Raw genomic sequence first — 21,201 nt, 5'->3', positions numbered from 1 at the left:
ATCACCATCATCCGCTCACTGTTCCATCCAAACCCGCTAGTCGCCAGCATATCCTTCACTGCAGTGTACTCCCTCTTGTAATAACTTAGTCGGTTCGACACATTCTGCCACTTGAGGATTATATTGGTATGCTTTGTCACGACTTCGGCGGCAATTTGGTACGCCTCACGTTTGAAACCATTATCGCCCTTGCGTCCCAATGCCACTTGTTCCAGAAATATGTTGATCATAACCTGATCCATATCGGGAGTCATTTTATTTTTGGGGCTCGGGACGCAGGCTTGGCCATGGATTTCACCGTCTTCGTGCATGGGGAAGATCGTGTGAGCACCACTGGTGTCTTGACCGGTGAATGTGTTGGTGTCGATGGATCATTAGACATCCGGTCTGCCGTACCACCTGAATATGAAGTACATATGATGATTTATAAATGTCAACCATAATCATAAGAATGACAACTATTTCAAAACAAACGATTAGCAAAATCATCATCTGGTATCTCCATATGATGAATCTATCTAGTCAGAAGTTGAAAGATTAGAATTCCATTGTCAAGTACGTAACTTTTCGTGAAAGTAAATAACAGCAAGTCATGGAATTTGTAACATATAACGATTAATTATCTACTCCTACTATTTTGTTATGCATCCACCCACATTCAGGTTGTAATATCATTGTGCACGTAAATCCAAGCATCCTTTTTAAGATTAGAAGCTCGCAGTAACCATTGTCGCTCGTCGTTCGTTGATACCTCGTGAGGCGTTGGGTTACTCTCCCCATCAACAACAGATATTCCAGCGTATTCCATCTCTTCTTGAGATTCTGGTCCGGTACATATGAAATTGTGTAAGACACAGTAGGCTATCACAATTTAGACCTGTGTGTGGAATTCATACTGCATGGCGGTCTTCAAGATGGGGAATCTGCCTTTCATAACACCAAAACAACACTCAATTACATTGTACAACTATGCGAGTCGGTAATTAAATATCTCCTTCATGTTGGTAGGTGCTCTCCTAGTTCGATACCCATGTAAGTGGTATCGAACGCCCCGATATGGGCCATAAAACCAGGTGAATGTGCATATCTAGCATCGACAATATAATATTTTCCTACACATTTGAATCAAAGTCCCATTAAGTGAACAATCAAATAATTCAAGTAGATGAAATAGATTGACAATCTCTTAAAAGATAACCAATACCATATGGGACAACCAAGGAATCATCTGATCGACTCAATACATTGTATATGACCCTCGCATCTGAAGAAGAACCCTCCCAACTGGCCAATATATATATGAAATTTATATCAAATGAACACGCCGCCAATACGTTTTGGGAGAGGACCCCCTTTCAATTGCAGAAGCTCGCATGGTCACCGGTAGGCACATGAGCTGGAATGTGTGAACCATCAATTGCCCCAACGCAATCCTATATGCATTGGATAAGGGTGTGAATGAAGGGAAGTAAAAAATAGGTATATAGAAATCTGACCCACCATAATTAATACCTGAAAGTAAGCAGCTCAATTTGAGTTTGTCTGAATCTCAGAGGGAGTCGCTGGTCCGGCCTGTTTAATGAAAATGGGATATAGAGATACAATTGCATCTAGTACATGGTGAAAGTGGCGATTCACTGTTTCACCCGATCAAATGAATCTATGACCAATGACGCAATTCCAAACATTGTGTCCCAATGTGTGTAGGAAAATAACTGGTTGTTCTTCAAGACTCACACATCGAGTATCACGCAGTATTGTCTTCTCGCGTAGCTGGGTATATACTTAGAAGAATGTCTCTCGATTCATCCTAAGTTGTGTGACACAATCCCGGTCACTGGCCCAATGATAGAGTTGATGAACCTGGCTCGCTCATCATCTCCATAATGAGCCGGCTGTTTGAATATGTATTTACGATAATATTCCTCGACAGCCACCACAAAAACCATTATCGCCCGAGCAACTATGACACTATTTGTATCTTCTCCCGAATCTTCACTCTCCATCGCCAACTGATAACCAACACTATCAGGTTCATATACTCAAATTGACAATATTTAATAGTATTTCTCTCATGAAATGGGGAATAAATCAACTCTACAAGCTTAGAAAATTATCATCAATTTAAACACTCAATCGTTCCTTCAATTTGACTCTGGTTATAAGTCGAGTTTTCTTGCATGGGAAGGTTTTTGGAACATCTGAAGTCCTTTCATCTCCTCTTTGACAAAAAAATTGAATAATTTAAATGGTGGGATAAGTTCAACTATGATTATATGTTAAAAATTTCAGATCCCATGATTTTTTTCAAGATCAGCAATCAAATTTGAATCTCTTTAAGAAATTTTGAAGCTAAAGATTTCAATTAAGAATCCAGACATAATGAAAAGAAAATTGTTTGAGGGTTAAAACAAATAAGATATATGGCAGAAACATGAAAATCCAATTTTATTCCAGTCTATGTTGCAAGAGCAGGAGGCAGAGAGTTAAAGTAAATTGATATATGGCATAAAATTTTATCTGATAGTGTTGGTTATATGGGACCAAAATGAATTGAAGCGCAAGAAAGTAAACTAAAACAAGCCCGTAACTTGATACATACCAGGAAACAAGCAATTCCATGTTACATGATGGAATGAGATCAACCAGTTGTACTGATAACTGAAAGCATATTTTTCCTGTAACTTATGAATCGAAAACATGCACATGCTGACATGCATATTCTGGAATGATATCAACTAGTTGTCCTGGCATAATTTCGTGAACTTCATCTGATTGGCAGCAACACATCAAATGTGGAAATGAAAGTATTCATCACTAATCCTAGCTTGTGAATCAAGTACATTTCACAGAGATCTTGTTGTCATCTATACAATAAAGCAAATTTCTTTTCTCCCATATGAAAAGAAGAGTAGAAACTTACCTCTTAAACGTCTTTGTAATGAACAAGAACGATATGCTCAACACTGTTTCCTATAAAATGGAACAAAATGTATTGGAAATATTCCTTCAGATAAAATAATAAACAACCATACTAAGAAAATCCCGTCATACACCATTGAGTGTAAATTAGACGTTGTTCACATATAGGTCATTGCCTTGAAAATTGAATGGAGTGTGCAATATTAACTACCAGATCATTGAGAAACCATACCAGATATGTATAACAGATCCCAGAGATTAGAGAAACCATACCAAATAAACTTCAAGAAAAAGCAACCATGCTGCGATTAACCAAATGAGAAATTCATAACATATAGATTTCAGGAAGCTGGAAAAAGGAAAAGAATTTTAATGAAGACAAAATACAAGGGAAGTATTTGTGAAGATCTGTATATTACAATCGAAGGCCGAGATTGAAAAACCCAATATATATTTCAAGTACACGAGAATGGGGAGGACAAAAAATTCAAGTTCATCCACACAGCGACAAAGGCTGAAATCATGATAATTATGCTTTGCCTAAAACAAGAAGGATTAAAAGAAAGAAAGAAAGAAAGAAACCACAGAAATGAGTATCTACCAGTTGTCACACCCCAAACCCAATAATCAGATTTATAGGAATCTTGATCGCCGAATCCAGTGCCGATAGCCTCCATAGTACCCCATTCTCGGCTCCCACTGCTCATACGCCAGGTTCCAATCATGGGATCCTACAAGGAGGATTTTTCAATATACATTTATCTCATAAGAAGCATAACCACAAGTTTACTCAAATCACAAAGACAACATCATCATCACATTTCCACTAATATAAACATTTAAATACAATGCTGAAAGGAAAATATATATGACAAAATCAAAGCTCCAGAGGTCCGCTCACTACAAGAAATATCACTTTTAGCGACGACAATTTTCGTCGCTAAAAGTCAGATTTTCGTAGCTAAAACTATTTAGCGACGAAAATTTTCGTCGCCAACGTCGTCGCTAAAAGACCGACGTGCATGCAATTTAATGGCGAAAAAATGAAATCGTCGCTAAAAAAAAACTTTTAGCGATGAAAATTTTCGTCGCTAAAAATATCTGTACGAGACTTTTAGCAGCGAAAATTTTCGCTGCTAAAATTCATTACTTTTAGCGACGAAACTTTTCGTCGCCAAAAAAACTATAAAACACTTTTAGCAGCGAAAATTTTCACTGCTAAAAGTATTATTAAGTTTTTGGCGACAAATATTTTCGTTGCAGAAAATAAAAATTTTCGCTGCTAAAATTTATTGCTTTTAGTGACGCAACTATCCGTCGCAAAAAAAAACTGCGTAAGACTTTTTAGCAGTGAAATCTTTCGCTGCCAAAAGTTTCTGTTTTTATCGACGAACATTTTCGTCGCAAAAAAAACTATCCAAGCCTTTTAGCAGCGAAAATTTTCGCTGCTAAAATACTGTACAAGACTTTTAGCAGCGAAAATTTTCACTGCTAAAAGTATTTCTATTTTAACGACGAATGTTTTCGTCGCAAAGAAAAACTATACAATTCGTTCCTTTCTAGCGACGAATATTTTCGTTGTAAAAAAAACTGTACAAGACTTTTAGCAGCGAAAATTTTCGCTGCTAAAAATTCGTTCCTTTGTAGTGACGATAATTTTCGTTGCAAAAAAAACTATACAAGACTTTTAGCAGCGAAAATTTTCGCTGCTAAAAATTTGTTCCTTTTTAGCGGCGATGATTTTCGTTGCAAAAAAAATTGGTACAAGACTTTTAGCAGCGAAAATTGTTGCTGCTAAAAGTATTTCCATTTTTTACGACGAATATTTTCATCGCTAAAAAACTTTACAAGCCTTTTTAGTAGCGAATATTTTCGCTGCTAAACATTACAATACTTTTAGCTACGAAATTTTTCGTTGCTAAAAGTCTTTTTTTTTAATATACCTCTTAAAATTGCGCTCAAAATTCCTGATATACACCTGTTAACAATATATTTCATCATATTCATCCTGATATACACCTGTTAACAATATATTTCATCATATTCATCCTGATATATACCTATTATATATATATATATATATATATTTCATCATATTCATATTCACATTCACATCCATCTAATTAAATTAATTCAAACCCAAACATAAACTACATTCATCCAAACACAAACAATCTAATCCGCACCACATTCATTCAAAACTTAACATAATAAACAAATATATAAAAAAATCACACAGATGAAGGCGGAGGCGCTGGGGCATCAGTGGATAAGCGTGCAGCGATAACCTGAAACATCTCCATCATCCGTCGCTCATGCTCCACCCGCATCTCCTCCATCCTCCTCTCTTGCTCCTCCCTCTGCCTCACTAGCTGATCGTCCATCCTCCTCTCCTGCTCCTCCCTCTGCCTCACCAGCTCCTCCTCCATCCTCCTCTCCTGCTCCTCCCTCTGCCTCGTCTGCTCCTCCCTCTGTTTGTCCAGCTGATCTTTGATGTCATCGACGACGACCCGTAACTGCTGAACCTCTCTCTCTGCATTATCAACTCGGTGTACGGCGCTGTCGCCAACGACGATGGATCGGCTGGAGGAAGCTCTAGCGGATGCCATGAGCTTGGCACCATGGCCAAACCCACGCACATATCCAGAACGGATGCCAAGCACCTGCCTCAGGATCTCTGGCTCACTCCGCTGAGTACCATCGGGAGTGGGCTGACTGCGTAAGGTGTTCATCTCCTCCTGTAATGAAAACATATGAATTTTCATAATAAATAATATTATTATAATTTAATGCAAATAAATTTTACAATGTAAGGATCTTTACCCAAATCTTGCTGGCTCTAGGATGTACCCAAGATCCTGTCGACTGCCGACAGTGAGTCCCTTTGCAGAAGTCTACTGGTCCGGGCTCCTGGCCAGTGACGGAATCTCGCTGCGCAATCGAAAAGACAATAGACTTAATATAAATGCATGGAAAGAATATATAAACGTAATAATTACTAGTACTTTCTTACCATGTCGTGACGAAGTCGTACAAATGACTTTAAACTAGCTACATGGTTTACTTCTAACTTTCCTATATTGTCAGAATTTATTTTGCTCCTCTTCTGAACACGTTATTCATAATACATTGTTATTAATTGCAAATTTAATTATTACGTTAAGATATCATAAATATGTAAATATTACCTGAAAAGAATCAGACGAAAACCTATCGCAGAGTATCCGCCAGTCCTCATCGGTCACGTGCAGCGATGCGGACTGTACGGCCTCCTCGTGGCTCATGCACCGCTTGTATTGCTGGTGTAACTTACTGCGGTAATCCTTGAACCGCTCCTTCATCATGTCGTCGACGGCATGGGAGATGTGCGGAACACTCAAATCCAAGTCATATTTATCTTGCAGTTTTGTAAATAATAGATTAAGATAATAAACTTATTAAGAAAATAACTTAACTGTAAATAAACTTTTATAAAATAAATTTTAATTTAATAAAATTTACCTGAAGGCGCTGACAGATGAGCTGCCGCACATCATCTGTCACGTCCTCCCAACGGGGAGTGGTGGGGGGGATCAGAGATCGGCATAAGACACCGACCTCCGACGTAAACAACATGGCATTGTTCCCAACAGGTCTAATGCAGTCCTGTGGGAACTCTACCCTCACCCTACCCTCATGCGTAAGTCGCTCTAAAAGCAACCCACGCGTGGGTCCACGTCCTCATCGGCTGGTCGACGACGCTGTTGCAAAAGAAATATGTAAGTTTAAACATAAACAGAAATCATTAAAAAAAATATACGCCTAGATTTACATGCAGTGCCCGGTGTATGCGCGACTGAGGGATCAGATGCCTGCGATGCAATATGTGACGGCGATGCTGGCTCCGTCACTTCACGAGTAGAAGGGGTAGATCCAGTGAGCGAACGACGTACTCTCCCACCTAGTGCCATCACTGAATATATGCGAGCTACGAACTTATAAATTTAAACAATGTCAATACAAGTGGAATATACTAAAATATTGTACAAGTAGTGTTGACGGTACAATGCATGTGTTTATGCTTAGAGAGATGATTAAAATATGATTAGACCATTACACTATAATGCAAGAAGAATATAATAAAACTGTAAACTTTAATTTATAATCATTGAAAATTTCATTATACATTGTCATTCTATATTAAATACATATATTTCGAAGTACTCCCTGCGTAAGCTATCGTATACTTCAGAAGCATATGTCATTTCGTGCGAAGTACTTGACATATTTACAGCCAACATGCCAGTCACAATAGGAGATATCTGGTCTCTTGGGACTCCATTCAGAAGTGCAAGTGACAGAGTTGCATCTTCCATATCTCATTTCCCGCGGTTATATATCTCCATCATCCCTAGAATTTCTTTGAGATAGTATAATCTTTCATCTAAGTCATCCTCGATATATTCCACTCTACACTCATCGACCAGGCCGGGTATCTCTATAGCCCTACCAGATGAAGATAGGACCGAAACATCCATCTGCAACAGCTGATGAAGTATGTTGCGTGATTCTGCTACGCTCCGGTTTAAGGAGGACATGATCAGAAATTGACTCAACTGCAAATGTGGATTATATATAAGTCAATAAAAAGAATTAATCATGACTTGTAATTTTCACGTATATATGGAATACATAAATTATTCGAATTGAAAAATGACATGTAAATCATGTGTACATTTAATAATCGTCGTCTGTATCACTATCGCTTAGAGCTATTTCTTCATCATCACTATCACTGATCAGTATTTCATCCTCATTGTCCGTAACGTCGTCATCAATGAAACCGTTATCATCTGTAACAATATCACGTATTATTGAGGCATCAACACGATCAGGTGGCACATCATCTCTATCTAATTGCACCACATCAATATCAACACTTGAATCAGTCCCTGTATCCCTAGATGGCATGTCTTCTTGATATGTTTCTTCAACCATAAACGTGTCATTTCTCCTGTCCTCGCTATCTTCAACTTCTGGTATGGGAACATCAAATACGTTCCTGGGCTTTATTTTCAGCACCACGTGCCAAGAGCCGCCTAACTTGGTATCAGCGAAATAAAATACTTGTTCGGCTTAGCTGGTGAGGACAAATGGGTCGTCCTTAAACCACTTCCGAGATAAATTTACGCTCGTAAAGTAGTTGTCAATCTGTATTCCCAACTTCTTATTTCCAATGTCCCACCAATCACATCTAAATAAGTACACCCGCTTTCTGATACAATAATTCAGCTCGATAATATCTGTCAAAATGCCATAAAACTCAATTTCATCCTCCTCATTTGTTCCCTTCACAACCACCCCACTATTTTGTGTGGTCCTGTACTTCTCACGTTCTTCGATGTGGAATCGAATCCCATTTACAATACAACCTGTATATCTAGATACACGTCTATCAAGGCCACATGCCAGTGAGTATAATGCATCAGACGCATCCGCAGAGTTGCTTGTGCGCAACATCTTCATCTATTATCATGTACAGAATATAATTGTTTAGGGATTTTCATAGGTTGAAATAATGTGCAATACAACGAAAATGCTAAGTATGGTGAGATACAATGTGAAATCTTACACGGTTGGCGAACCATTCTGGAAAATGATCTTGATGCATTCGATCATAATTTGTAAGAAATTTGGACTTCATCTCATCTATGTGTTCGCTACACATAAATGGCACGTCATCAGCAAGAAACATTAAGATCATCGTCTGTAGAGAAAATAATAATCGAGGAAAGACTTACTCCAAGTACGACTCTATTTCTTCACAATTATGCAACACATACCACCGCGCCTTTGCTAGATCCCCAAGGTCCATATCCTGAAACGTCGGGGATCCTAAAGGACGAACGTTATGTGCAAATACAGATATGGGTCCTTGTTCATGCTCTTGCCCTTCATCGGCATTCCGATCTTCTCGGTTGAATCTAGTCTCTATGCCACAAAGATACATGGAGTAAAATATAAGGCACTCATTATCAATGTACGCTTCAGCTATTGACCCCTCCGGTCGTGCCTTATTCCTCACAAATTGTTTCAGTGTGTGAAGGTATCTATACACAAAACCACTATGTTATACGTATGAAAACATGGATATGTAGTTTATTGAATGAATAAAATTTTTAACATATTGGTACCACCTTTCAATTGGATACATCCAACGATATTGTACTGGGCCTGCAAGGTTCGCCTCGTGCGGTAAGTGAATCGATAGGTGTATCATGACATCGAAAAATACAGGTGGAAATATTCTTTCAAGTTTGCAAAGGATTATAGCAATGTCCCTCTCCAGTCGTTTAATAACATCTACATTCAACGATCTCGAACACAAATCCTTAAAGAATATTCTCAACTCAATCAGTATCGCACTGATATCCTTGCTCAGGAATCCACGAATCGCAACCGGTAGTAGGCGTTGTAGAAGGACGTGACAATCATGACTTTTCATGCCTGTTACCTTACAGTCCGTAACGTTTACGCGCCGAGATATGTTTGATGCATACCCATTAGGAAACTTCACCGATCTCAACCATTCACATAAACGCTTTCTCTCTAGTTTTGTCAACGTGTAGCAGGCTGCTGGTATAGTATATGAATTTTCATGTGGTTGCAAGTGTAACTCTTTCCTTAAACCCATTTCTTGTAGATCCAATCGAGTCTTAAAACTGTCTTTTGTTTTCTTCTCTATGTTCATCAATGTTCCAAAGACATTGTCACATATATTTTTCTCAATATGCATGACATCCAAGTTGTGTCGCAATTTCAGATCACTCCAATAGGACACTCAAAAAAGATGCTCTTCTTTCTCCAATTATAGTCCAATACTGTACGTTTCCTCTTCTTCAAGTACGATGTCTTACCAAATCTAACCTGTGAAATGCTACTCAGTTGTTGCATCACGTCTTCTCCAGATAGCTCTTTTGGAGGTGGCCTATGATCTTGTTTGCCATCAAAGATCATCGTCTTCCTACGCCAACTATGATCGCTCGAAAGGAAGTGACGATGGCCCATATAATATGTTTTCCTACCATGCTTCAATGACAATGAACAAGTCTTAATACCACATATAAGACAAGCCAACTTGCCCTTTGTGCACCATCCAGACAAATTTTCATATGCGGGAAAGTCATTTATTGTCCACAAGACCGCTGCATGCAATCGAAATGTCTGTCCTGCAAATGTATCCTATGTTTGTACACCTTGACTCCACAACTCGTTTAACTCGTCTACTAACGGTTGTAAATACACATCAATGTCATTCCCAGGTGACCTGGGTCCAGGAATAAGCAATGACATCATGAAAAACGACTCCTTCATACACAACCAAGGAGGTAAATTGTAGGGCATAAGTACCACTAGCCACATACTGTATGAGCTACTCATATTACCAAATGGATTAAAATCATCACTTACAAGGCCTAGTCGAACATTGCGAGAATCTTCTGCAAACCAGCCATGTTGCTTGTCAAAATTTTGCCAGGCTTCAGCGTCCGCAGGGTGCCTCAGTGTACTATCATCATGAACGCGTTTCTCCTTATGCCACTTCAAATCTTTAGCTGTCTTACGAGACATAAACAGTCTTTGCAATCTGGGTTTCAATGGGAAGTACCTTAACACCTTTCGCGGGATTTTCTTACCCCCAGCTCTGTCATTCTTCCACCTAGACTCTCCACATTCTTGACACTCTTCAGCCTTATCGTGCTTTTTCCAATATAATAAACAATCATTTATACATGCATGTATGAGTTTATAACCAAGGCCCAAGTCTCGCCTCAATATTTTTGCCTCGTAATGAGACTTTGGCAATGTCTCACCGTCTGGTAACACTTCTTTCAACAACTCAAGCAACATGTCAAACGATTTGTTACTCCAACGATTTATTGTCTTCAAATGAAGTAACTTTGTAAGAAAATTTAACTTGGAGAAGTTTTGACACCCCGGATAAAGTGGACGTTCTACCTCCCTCAACAACCTACTAAACTTTTCTGATTCGACATCACCCATTGGAGGGATATCTTGGCTACTGCTTGTTGCTGCAAAATCAGTATCCTAGCTGTTCCCCTGAACACATCCCTTATAATATCTTACATTTCGTCAACGTCTTCATCCTCGTCATCCGGCACAATTGGGTCAACAAGGACTTTGGAGGGCTCAACTATATGGGTCATATCTTCACCATGATAGATCCACCAAGTGTAACCCTGATCAATCCCAACTATGAACAAATCATCCTCTACTTTGTCTAAAGTCTTATATATCATGTTCTTGCATTTTCGACATGGACACCTAATCCTATTCCTTGAATCTGCCCGATTTCGCACAAATTTCATGAACTCTTGAACCCCTTGCTTATACTCTGGGCCAAACCTGTTCTTAGCTCGCATCCAACTCTTATCCATGTCTACAATGAAATGACTAAAGTCAGTTTACGGAAATAGCTTTAAGATTAGGCTAGGTTATGTGTTTAGGTTTAGGGAATAGAGACTAGGTATAAGTTTAGGGAATTGGAGTTGAGATTAGGATTAGGTGTAGGTTTAGGTTTAGGGATTTGAGTTTAGGTAATAGATTATTGGTTATAGGTTTAGGTTTAGGTTTAGTATTTGAGAATACATTAAGGTTTAGGTTTAGGTTTAGGTTTAGGGATTTGAGAATAGGTTTAGGTTTAGGTTTAGGGATTTGAGAATAGGTTTAGGTTATAGGTTTAGGTTTAGGTTAAGGTTATAGGTATAGGTTTAGGTTGTAGTTATAGGTTTTGGGATTTGGGAATAGGTTTAGGTTATAAGTATAGGTTTAGGTTAGGTTATATGTTAAGGTTAAGGTTATAGGTTTATGTTAGGTTAAGTTTATAGGTTTAGGTTAAGGCTATGTTATAGGTTTTTGGTTAAGGTTTAGGTTATAGTTATAAGTTTTAGGATTTGAGAATAGGTTTAGGTTATAAGTATAAGTTTAGGTTAGGTTATAGGTTATAGCTTTAGGGCATTGAGAATAGGTCAAGGTTTTGGTTTAGGAAATTTGGTTCGGGTTCGGGACCGGGTTTAGGTTTGGGTTTTCAAGTTTAGGTTTAGGTTTAGGCTAGGGAGTTGAGATTAGGATTACGTGTAGGTTTAGGTTTAGGCATTTGAGAAGCTTTCAAGGTTTAGGTTTAGGTTTAGGGATTTGAGAATAGGTTTGGGTTATAAGTTTAGGTTTAAGTTTAGGGATTTGAGAATAGTTTTAGGTTATAGGTTTAGGTTTAGGTTAAGCTTATAGGTTTAGGTTTAGGTGAAGGTTATTGGTTTAGGCTAGGTTAGGTTATAGGTTTTTGGTTAAGGTTTAGGTTATAGTTATAGGTTTTGGGATTTGAGGATAGGTTTAGGTTAGGTTATAGGTTATAGCTTTAGGGAATTGAGAATAGGTCAAGGTTTAGGTTTAGGAAATCGGGTTCGGGTTCGGGACCGGGTTTAGGTTTGGGTTTTCAAGTTTAGGTTTAGGTTTAGGCTAGGGAGTTGAGATTAGGATTAGTTTTAGGTTTAGATTTAGGGATTTGAGAATAGGTATAGGTTATAGGTTTATATTTAGTTTTAGGGATTTGAGAATAGGTTTGGGTTATAGTTATAGGTTTAGGTTAGGTTATAGGTTATAGCTTTAGGGAATTGAGAATAGGTCAAGGTTTAGGTTTAGGAAATCGGGTTCGGGTTCGGGACCGGGTTTAGGTTTGGGTTTTCAAGTTTAGGTTTAGGTTTAGGCTAGGGAGTTAAGATTAGGATTAGGTGTAGGTTTAGGTTTAGGGATTTGAGAATAGGTATAGGTTATAGGTTTAGGTTTAGGTTTAGGTTTAGGGATTTGAGAATAGGTTTGGGTTATAGTTATAGGTTTAGGTTAGGTTATAGGTTATAGCTTTAGGGAAATGAGAATAGGTCAAGGTTTCGGTTTAGGAAATTGGGTTCGGGTTCGGGACTGGGTTTAGGTTTGGGTTTTCAAGTTTAGGTTTAGGTTTAGGCTAGGGAGTTGAGATTAGGATTAGGTGTAGGTTTAGGTTTAGGCATTTGAGAAGCTTTTAAGGTTTAGGTTTAGGTTTAAGGATTTGAGAATAGATTTGGGTTATAAGTTTAGGTTTAAGTTTAGGGATTTGAGAATAGTTTTAGGTTATAGGTTCAGATTTAGGTTAAGCTTATAGGTTTAGGTTTAGGTGAAGGTTATTGGTTTAGGCTAGGTTAGGTTATAGGTTTTTGGTTAAGGTTTAGGTTATAGTTATAGGTTTTGGGATTTGAGGATAGGTTTAGGTTAGGTTATATGTTATAGCTTTAGGGAATTGAGAATAGGTCAAGGTTTAGGTTTAGGAAATCGGGTTTGGGTTCGGGACCGGGTTTAGGTTTGGGTTTTCAAGTTTAGGTTTAAGTTTAGGTTAGGGAGTTGAGATTAGGATTAGGTGTAGGTTTAGGTTTAGGGATTTGAGAATAGGTATAGGTTATAGGTTTAGGTTTAGGTTTAGGGATTTGAGAATAGGTTTGGGTTATAGTTATAGGTTTAGGTTAGGTTATAGGTTATAGCTTTAGGGAAATGAGAATAGGTCAAGGTTTCGGTTTAGGAAATCAGGTTCGGGTTCGGGACCGGGTTTAGGTTTGGTTTTCAAGTTTAGGTTTAGGTTTAGGCTAGGGAGTTGAGATTAGGATTAGGTGTATGTTTATGTTTAGGTATTTGAGAAGCATTTAAGGTTTAGGTTTAGGTTTAGGGATTTGAGAATAGGTTTGGGTTATAAGTTTAGGTTTAAGTTTAGGGATTTGAGAATAGTTTTAGATTATAGGTTTAGGTTTAGGTTAAGCTTATAGGTTTAGGTTTAGGTGAAGGTTATTGGTTTAGGCTAGGTTAGGTTATAGGTTTTTGGTTAAGGTTTAGGTTATAGTTATAGGTTTTGGGATTTGAGGATAGGTTTAGGTTAGGTTATAGGTTATAGCTTTAGGGAATTGAGAATAGGTCAAGGTTTAGGTTTAGGAAATCGGGTTCGGGTTTGGGTCCGGGTTTAGGTTTGGGTTTTCAAGTTTAGGTTTAGGTTTAGGCTAGGGAGTTGAGATTAGGGTTAGGTGTAGGTTTAGGTTTAGGGATTTGAGAATTGGTATAGGTTATAGGTTTAGGTTTAGGTTTAGGGATTTGAGAATAGGTTTGGGTTACAGTTATAGGTTTAGGTTAGGTTATAGGTTATAGCTTTAGGGAAATGAGAATAGGTCAAGGTTTCAGTTTAGGAAATTGGGTTCGGGTTCGGGACTGGGTTTAGGTTTGGGTTTTCAAGTTTAGGTTTAGGTTTAGGCTAGGGAGTTGAGATTAGGATTAGGTGTAGGTTTAGGTTTAGGCATTTGAGAAGCTTTTAAGGTTTAGGTTTAGGTTTAGGGATTTGAGAATAGGTTTATGTTATAAGTTTAGGTTTAAGTTTAGGGATTTGAGAATAGTTTTAGGTTATAGGTTTAGCTTTAGGTTAAGCTTATAGGTTTAGGTTTAGGTGAAGGTTATTGGTTTAGGCTAGGTTAGGTTATAGGTTTTTGGTTAAGGTTTAGGTTATAGTTATAGGTTTTGGGATTTGAGGATAGGTTTAGGTTAGGTTATAGGTTATAGCTTTAGGGAATTGAGAATAGGTCAAGGTTTAGGTTTGGGTTTTCAAGTTTAGGTTTAGGTTTAGGCTAGGGAGTTGAGATTAGGATTAGTTTTAGGTTTAGATTTAGGGATTTGAGAATAGGTATAGGTTATAGGTTTAGATTTAGTTTTAGGGATTTGAGAATAGGTTTGGGTTACAGTTATAGGTTTAGGTTAGTTATAGGTTATAGCTTTAGGGAATTGAGAATAGGTCAAGGTTTCGGTTTAGGAAATCGGGTTCGGGTTCGGGACCGGGTTTAGGTTTGGGTTTTCAAGTTTAGGTTTAGGTTTAGGCTAGGGAGTTGAGATTAGGATTAGGTGTAGGTTTAGGTTTAGGCATTTGAGAAGCTTTTAAGGTTTAGGTTTAGGTTTAGGGATTTGAGAATAGGTTTGGGTTATAAGTTTAGGTTTAAGTTTAGGGATTTGAGAATAGTTTTAGGTTATAGGTTTAGGTTTACGTTAAGCTTATAGGTTTAGGTTTAGGTGAAGGTTATTTGTTTAGGCTAGGTTAGGTTATAGGTTTTTGGTTAAGGTTTAGGTTATAGTTATAGGTTTTGGGATTTGAGGATAGGTTTAGGTTAGGTTATAGGTTATAGCTTTAGGGAATTGAGAATATGTCAAGGTTTAGGTTTAGGAAATCAGGTTCGGGTTCGGGACCGGTTTTAGGTTTGGGTTTTCAAGTTTAGGTTTAGGTTTAGGCTAGGGAGTTGAGATTAGGATTAGGTGTAGGTTTAGGTTTAGGGATTTGAGAATAGGTATAGGTTATAGGTTTAGGTTTAGGTTTAGGGATTTGAGAATAGGTTTGGGTTATAGTTATAGGTTTAGGTTAGGTTATAGGTTATAGCTTTAGGGAAATGAGAATAGGTCAAGGTTTCGGTTTAGGAAATCGGGTTCGGGTTCGGGACCGAGTTTAGGTTTGGGTTTTCAAGTTTAGGTTTAGGTTTAGGCTAGGGAGTTGAGATTAGGATTAGGTGTAGGTTTAGGTTTAGGCATTTGAGAAGCTTTTAAGGTTTAGGTTTAGGTTTAGGGATTTGAGAATAGGTTTAGGTTTAAGTTTAGGGATTTGAGAATAGTTTGAGGTTATAGGTTTAGATTTAGGTTAAGCTTATAGGTTTAGGTTTAGGTGAAGGTTATTGGTTTAGGCTAGGTTAGGTTATAGGTTTTTGGTTAAGGTTTAGGTTATAGTTATAGGTTTTGGGATTTGAGGATAGGTTTAGGTTAGGTTATAGGTTATAGCTTTAGGGAATTGAGAATAGGTCAAGGTTTAGGTTTAGGAAATCGGGTTCGAGTTCGGGACCGGGTTTATGTTTGGGTTTTCAAGTTTAGGTTTAGGTTTAGGCTAGGGAGTTGAGATTAGGATTAGTTTTAGGTTTAGATTTAGGGATTTGAGAATAGGTATAGGTTATAGGTTTAGATTTAGTTTTAGGGATTTGAGAATAGGTTTGGGTTATAGTTATAGGTTTAGGTTAGGTTATAGGTTATAGCTTTAGGGAATTGAGAATAGGTCAAGGTTTAGGTTTAGGAAATCGGGTTCGGGTTCGGGACCGGGTTTAGGTTTGGGTTTTCAAGTTTAGGTTTAGGTTTAGGCTAGGGAGTTGAGATTAGGATTAGGTGTAGGTTTAGGTTTAGGGATTTGAGAATAGGTATAGGTTATAGGTTTAGGTTTAGGTTTAGGGATTTGAGAATAGGTTTGGGTTATAGTTATAGGTTTAGGTTAGGTTATAGGTTATAGCTTTAGGGAAATGAGAATAGGTCAAGGTTTCGGTTTAGGAAATCGGGTTCGGGTTCGGGACCGGGTTTAGGTTTGGGTTTTCAAGTTTAGGTTTAGGTTTAGGCTAGGGAGTTGAGATTAGGATTAGGTGTAGGTTTAGGTTTAGGCATTTGAGAAGCTTTTAAGGTTTAGGTTTAGGTTTAGGGATTTGAGAATAGGTTTAGGTTATAAGTTTAGGTTTAAGTTTAGGGATTTGAGAATAGTTTTAGGTTATAGGTTTAGGTTTAGGTTAAGCTTATAGGTTTAGGTTTAGGTGAAGGTTATTGGTTTAGGCTAGGTTAGGTTATAGGTTTTTGGTTAAGGTTTAGGTTATAGTTATAGGTTTTGGGATTTGAGGATAGGTTTAGGTTAGGTTATAGGTTATAGCTTTAGGGAATTGAGAATAGGTCAAGGTTTAGGTTTAGGAAATCGGGTTCGGGTTCGGGACCGGGTTTAGGTTTGGGTTTTCAAGTTTAGGTTTAGGTTTAGGCTAGGGAGTTGAGATTAGGATTAGTTTTAGGTTTAGATTTAGGGATTTGAGAATAGGTATAGGTTATAGGTTTAGGTTTAGTTTTAGGGATTTGAGAATAGGTTTGGGTTATAGTTATAGGTTTAGGTTAGGTTATAGGTTATAGCTTTAGGGAATTGAGAATAGGTCAAGGTTTAGGTTTAGGAAATCGGGTTCGGGTTCGGGACCGGGTTTAGGTTTGGGTTTTCAAGTTTAGGTTTAGGTTTAGGCTAGGGAGTTGAGATTAGGATTAGGTGTCGGTTTAGGTTTAGGGATTTGAGAATAGGTATAGGTTATAGGTTTAGGTTTAGGTTTAGGGATTTGAGAATAGGTTTGGGTTACAGTTATAGGTTTAGGTTAGGTTATAGGTTATAGCTTTAGGGAAATGAGAATAGGTGAAGGTTTCGGTTTAGGAAATCGGGTTCAGGTTTGGGACCGGGTTTAGGTTTGGGTTTTCAAGTTTAGGTTTAGGTTTAGGCTAGGGAGTTGAGATTAGGATTAGGTGTAGGTTTAGGTTTAGGCATTTGAGAAGCTTTTAAGGTTTAGTTTTAGGTTTAGGGATTTGAGAATAGGTTTGGGTTATAAGTTTAGGTTTAAGTTTAGGGATTTGAGAATAGTTTTAGGTTATAGGTTTAGATTTAGGTTTAGCTTATAGGTTTAGGTTTAGGTGAAGGTTATTGGTTTAGGCTAGGTTAGGTTATATGTTTTTGGTTAAGGTTTAGGTTATAGTTATAGGTTTTGGGATTTGAGGATAGGTTTAGGTTAGGTTATATGTTATAGCTTTAGGGAATTGAGAATAGGTCAAGGTTTAGGTTTAGGAAATCGGGTTCGGGTTCGGGACCGGGTTTAGGTTTGGGTTTTCAAGTTTAGGTTTAGGTTTAGGTTAGGGAGTTGAGATTAGGATTAGGTGTAGGTTTAGGTTTAGGGATTTGAGAATAGGTATAGGTTATAGGTTTAGGTTTAGGTTTAGGGATTTGAGAATAGGTTTGGGTTATAGTTATAGGTTTAGGTTAGGTTATAGTTTATAGCTTTAGGGAAATGAGAATAGGTCAAGGTTTCGGTTTAGGAAATCGGGTTCGGGTTCAAGACCGGGTTTAGGTTTGGTTTTCAAGTTTAGGTTTAGGTTTAGGCTAGGGAATTGAGATTAGGATTAGGTGTAGGTTTAGGTTTAGGCATTTGAGAACTTTTAAGGTTTAGGTTTAGGTTTAGGGATTTGAGAATAGGTTTGGGTTATAAGTTTAGGTTTAAGTTTAGGGATTTGAGAATAGTTTTAGGTTATAGGTTTAGGTTTAGGTTAAGCTTATAGGTTTAGGTTTAGGTGAAGGTTATTGGTTTAGGCTAGGTTAGGTTATAGGTTTTTGGTTAAGGTTTAGGTTATAGTTATAGGTTTTGGGATTTGAGGATAGGTTTAGGTTAGGTTATAGGTTATAGCTTTAGGGAATTGAGAATAGGTTAAGGTTTAGGTTTAGGTTTAGGGATTTGAGAATAGGTTTGGGTTATAGGTTATAGGTTAAGGTTTTAGGTCATAGGTTTTGGTTTAGGTTATGGTTATAGGTATAGGTTAAGGTTTAGGTTTAGGTTTAGGTTTAGGTTATAAGATATAGGTTTAGGGAATTAAGAATAGGTTAAGGTTTAGATTTAGGTTTTGGATTTAGGTTTAGGTTTTAGGTTTTAAGTTAAGGTTTAGGTTTAGGTTAAGGTTGAGGTTTAGGTTATAGGTTAAGGTTTTAGGTCATAGGTTTTGGTTTAGGTTAAGGGTATGGTCCCTGTAAATGCGGACATAAACACGGCCATCCGACGCAAATGCCAGGCCCTTCCAATGCTGTCTATAAAAAATGGAAAGCTTCATCATGGTCATAATAGTGGTTCCCTCTTTCCAGGAAACCCCGCTCTTCCGAATAACTCCGACGCACATCCGGGTCTGCTCTATTAATTTCAATCAAATACATAAACACGGCCTGTCCAAATGGCCAGGCCCCTCCAATGCTGTCCAAAGGAAATGGACAGCTTCATTATGGTCATAACAGCGGTTCCCATCTTTCAGGGACCCCCGCTCAACATCCGGATAGCTCGACGCACATCCGGTCTACTCCATTAATTTCAAGAAATACAGATATAAACACGGCCGTCTCAAATTTGCCACTCCAATGTCATCCATAGGAAATGGACGACTTCATCATGGTCATAACATGTAACGACCTTGGGGACCCCCGCTCAACATCTGGATAGCTCCGACGCACATCCAGGTATACTCCATCAATTTCAAGATGATACAATTAAATCCTAAATTAGTTATTCATCCAAGGTTGGATAGATTGTAATACTTTCATATTCCCACTTAAACGTCCACGCCAAAAATCCGGCAGCATCTCCCCATGCCTCTCCAGATAAGTTGATCTTACGTTACATTCCGATGCCAAATATCTAAAACAACGTAAAGATATTTGGCATTGGATACAGAACGGAAGAAACATATCTAGAGAGAAGCAAGGAGATGAACCGCGGATCAGGCATGAACATTTAAATAGATTATATGAAAGCATACTATTCATCTAACATTGAACTGTCCAAAATGGGACAATTTGAGCGATTTCTATGCCACCAACAACACACCATATCTATGTATGGCCCCATAGAAATCTCCAAACGAGTAACTAATTATCTAACTTACAAATCTATAAATTACAACATAGGCACCATACACCCATGCTCAAGTGAACCAAGTCGAGCATTATTCACACGTGTTCAAGTGAACCAAGTCAAGCATCATTCGCACATTTTCAAGTGAACCAAGTTGAGCATCATTCACACATGTTCAAGTGAACTAAGTCAAGCATCATTCATAAAATGATCAATTGGATTGATTTAAGCATCATAAGCAAATGTTCTAGGGGGTTGATCTTAACATCATTACCACACATCCAGGTCGATTTATTTAAGCATCATAAACATTGTGTGGGCCACAACTTATTTACTGTAAATTTTCAGAAAAAAGAGGGGAACAATGGCATGACTTCCCACATTCAAAGTATGCCTATGCCCACTTATCGAGTGGAATCTTCCTCCCTTAGGAAAATGGCACGTTCAAAGCAACAATTAATGAAAAATAATCAACATAAGAGTGCTGCAGGCGAATAAGAGATGCTCATTCGATGGATCCCATCATTAACATGCCCTAGCCCAAAATTTGGGAGGCTTGTTTTCAGGTGGGCCTACACGTGTACAATGGAGATGGACGGTTAGGTAAAATATCTGAGGGTCCACATTCAATGTACACATTCCCATTGTGGAAAGCCGTTGCCCAAAATCAGGTGCATCTGTTCAACAGCTGGCCTGCACATTATGAAAGACATGGATGGGTGGTTAAGTAATATGAGTGACTGCCCACATTACAATGTATGAATCTGGCCCACCTAATGAGTGGACAATCCCAACTTCAGCAACATGGCATGTTCCAGGTGACAATTCATGGAAACAATCAAAATACGGGCATTCCATGCGCATAGAAGATCTAGATGCTCGGCAGGCAGGTCCCATCACTAACGGGGCTTGTTCATCAGGTGGGCCTACACGCGTGCAGGAAATGTACGGTAAAGGAAATTATCCGACGGCCCACGTTCAACATATACGTGTGGCCCACCTGATGAGGGCATGTTCATAACTTCATCAGGCTGATGAACAGTTAAGATCTTGTCAGACAATTTTCATTTTCATAATTACATCTACCACCATATAATCATCGTCAACAGATCTGAAGTACAAAAAGAAAAAGAAAAAAGAAAATATAACAACATTATGAGAAATCAAATCGACGAAATCGAATCTATTTCAAGAACGAGATTGCAATGAAGCATCTGAAACTAGGGTTTTCTGCTTTCAAATTGAGAGATACCATTTCCAGAGAAGAGCTGCTTTCCTGGGGGCGTTTGCTTCGGAATGAGAGAGAAGCAAAAACCCTAAAAACCTCTTATAAAAAGAAGGGCAGAAACGAAGAAAAACAGACGTGGTTCTATTTGATACTCTGTCATGGTGATGTTTGATACACAAGCACACGGAAATTGCATAATGTACAGAGCTCCGAGAACCACAGAGAGAGAGAGAGAGAGAGAGAGAGAGATGAAGAGACGAACCTTGTCGTCTACTTTCTTCTTTTGCTTCCTCTGCTTGAAGGGCTTGAGAGAGAAAGGGAAAGGAGATCGGGACGAAGAGAGAGAGAGAGAGAGAGAGAGAGAGAGGGAGCAGAGATCGGGCGAGAGAGAAAGGGAATAAGGGAAAGGAGAAAGGGAGAGAGCTTTGGGTTTTTTTTTGGGCGGGCGCTCAAAATTTGGGCGTGAATTGGGCGGAGACGGATTAGCTACTCTCGCCATGTGGCTGACGGCCA

The 21,201-nt window shown here is 38.4% G+C and overlaps 1 protein-coding gene across 1 annotated transcript; it reads right to left on the bottom strand.

Annotated features, from left to right (window-relative positions):
- Positions 1-374: 374 nt before the first annotated feature.
- Positions 375-6,320, bottom strand: LOC131245248 (uncharacterized). The gene is made up of 7 exons (XM_058244574.1): positions 6,111-6,320; positions 5,936-6,028; positions 5,746-5,853; positions 5,407-5,660; positions 1,864-2,025; positions 1,513-1,572; positions 375-399 (listed from the first exon to the last, which is right to left on the bottom strand). The coding sequence occupies exons 1-7, from the start codon at positions 6,264-6,266 to the stop codon at positions 375-377; spliced, it is 858 nt and encodes a 285-aa protein (XP_058100557.1). The 5' UTR covers positions 6,267-6,320.
- Positions 6,321-21,201: the final 14,881 nt, after the last annotated feature.

The sequence above is a fragment of the Magnolia sinica genome, chromosome 1 (genome assembly GCF_029962835.1).
Source record: "Magnolia sinica isolate HGM2019 chromosome 1, MsV1, whole genome shotgun sequence".
Taxonomy (NCBI): domain Eukaryota; kingdom Viridiplantae; phylum Streptophyta; class Magnoliopsida; order Magnoliales; family Magnoliaceae; genus Magnolia; species Magnolia sinica.
This window is presented reverse-complemented; position numbering and strand designations above follow the sequence as displayed.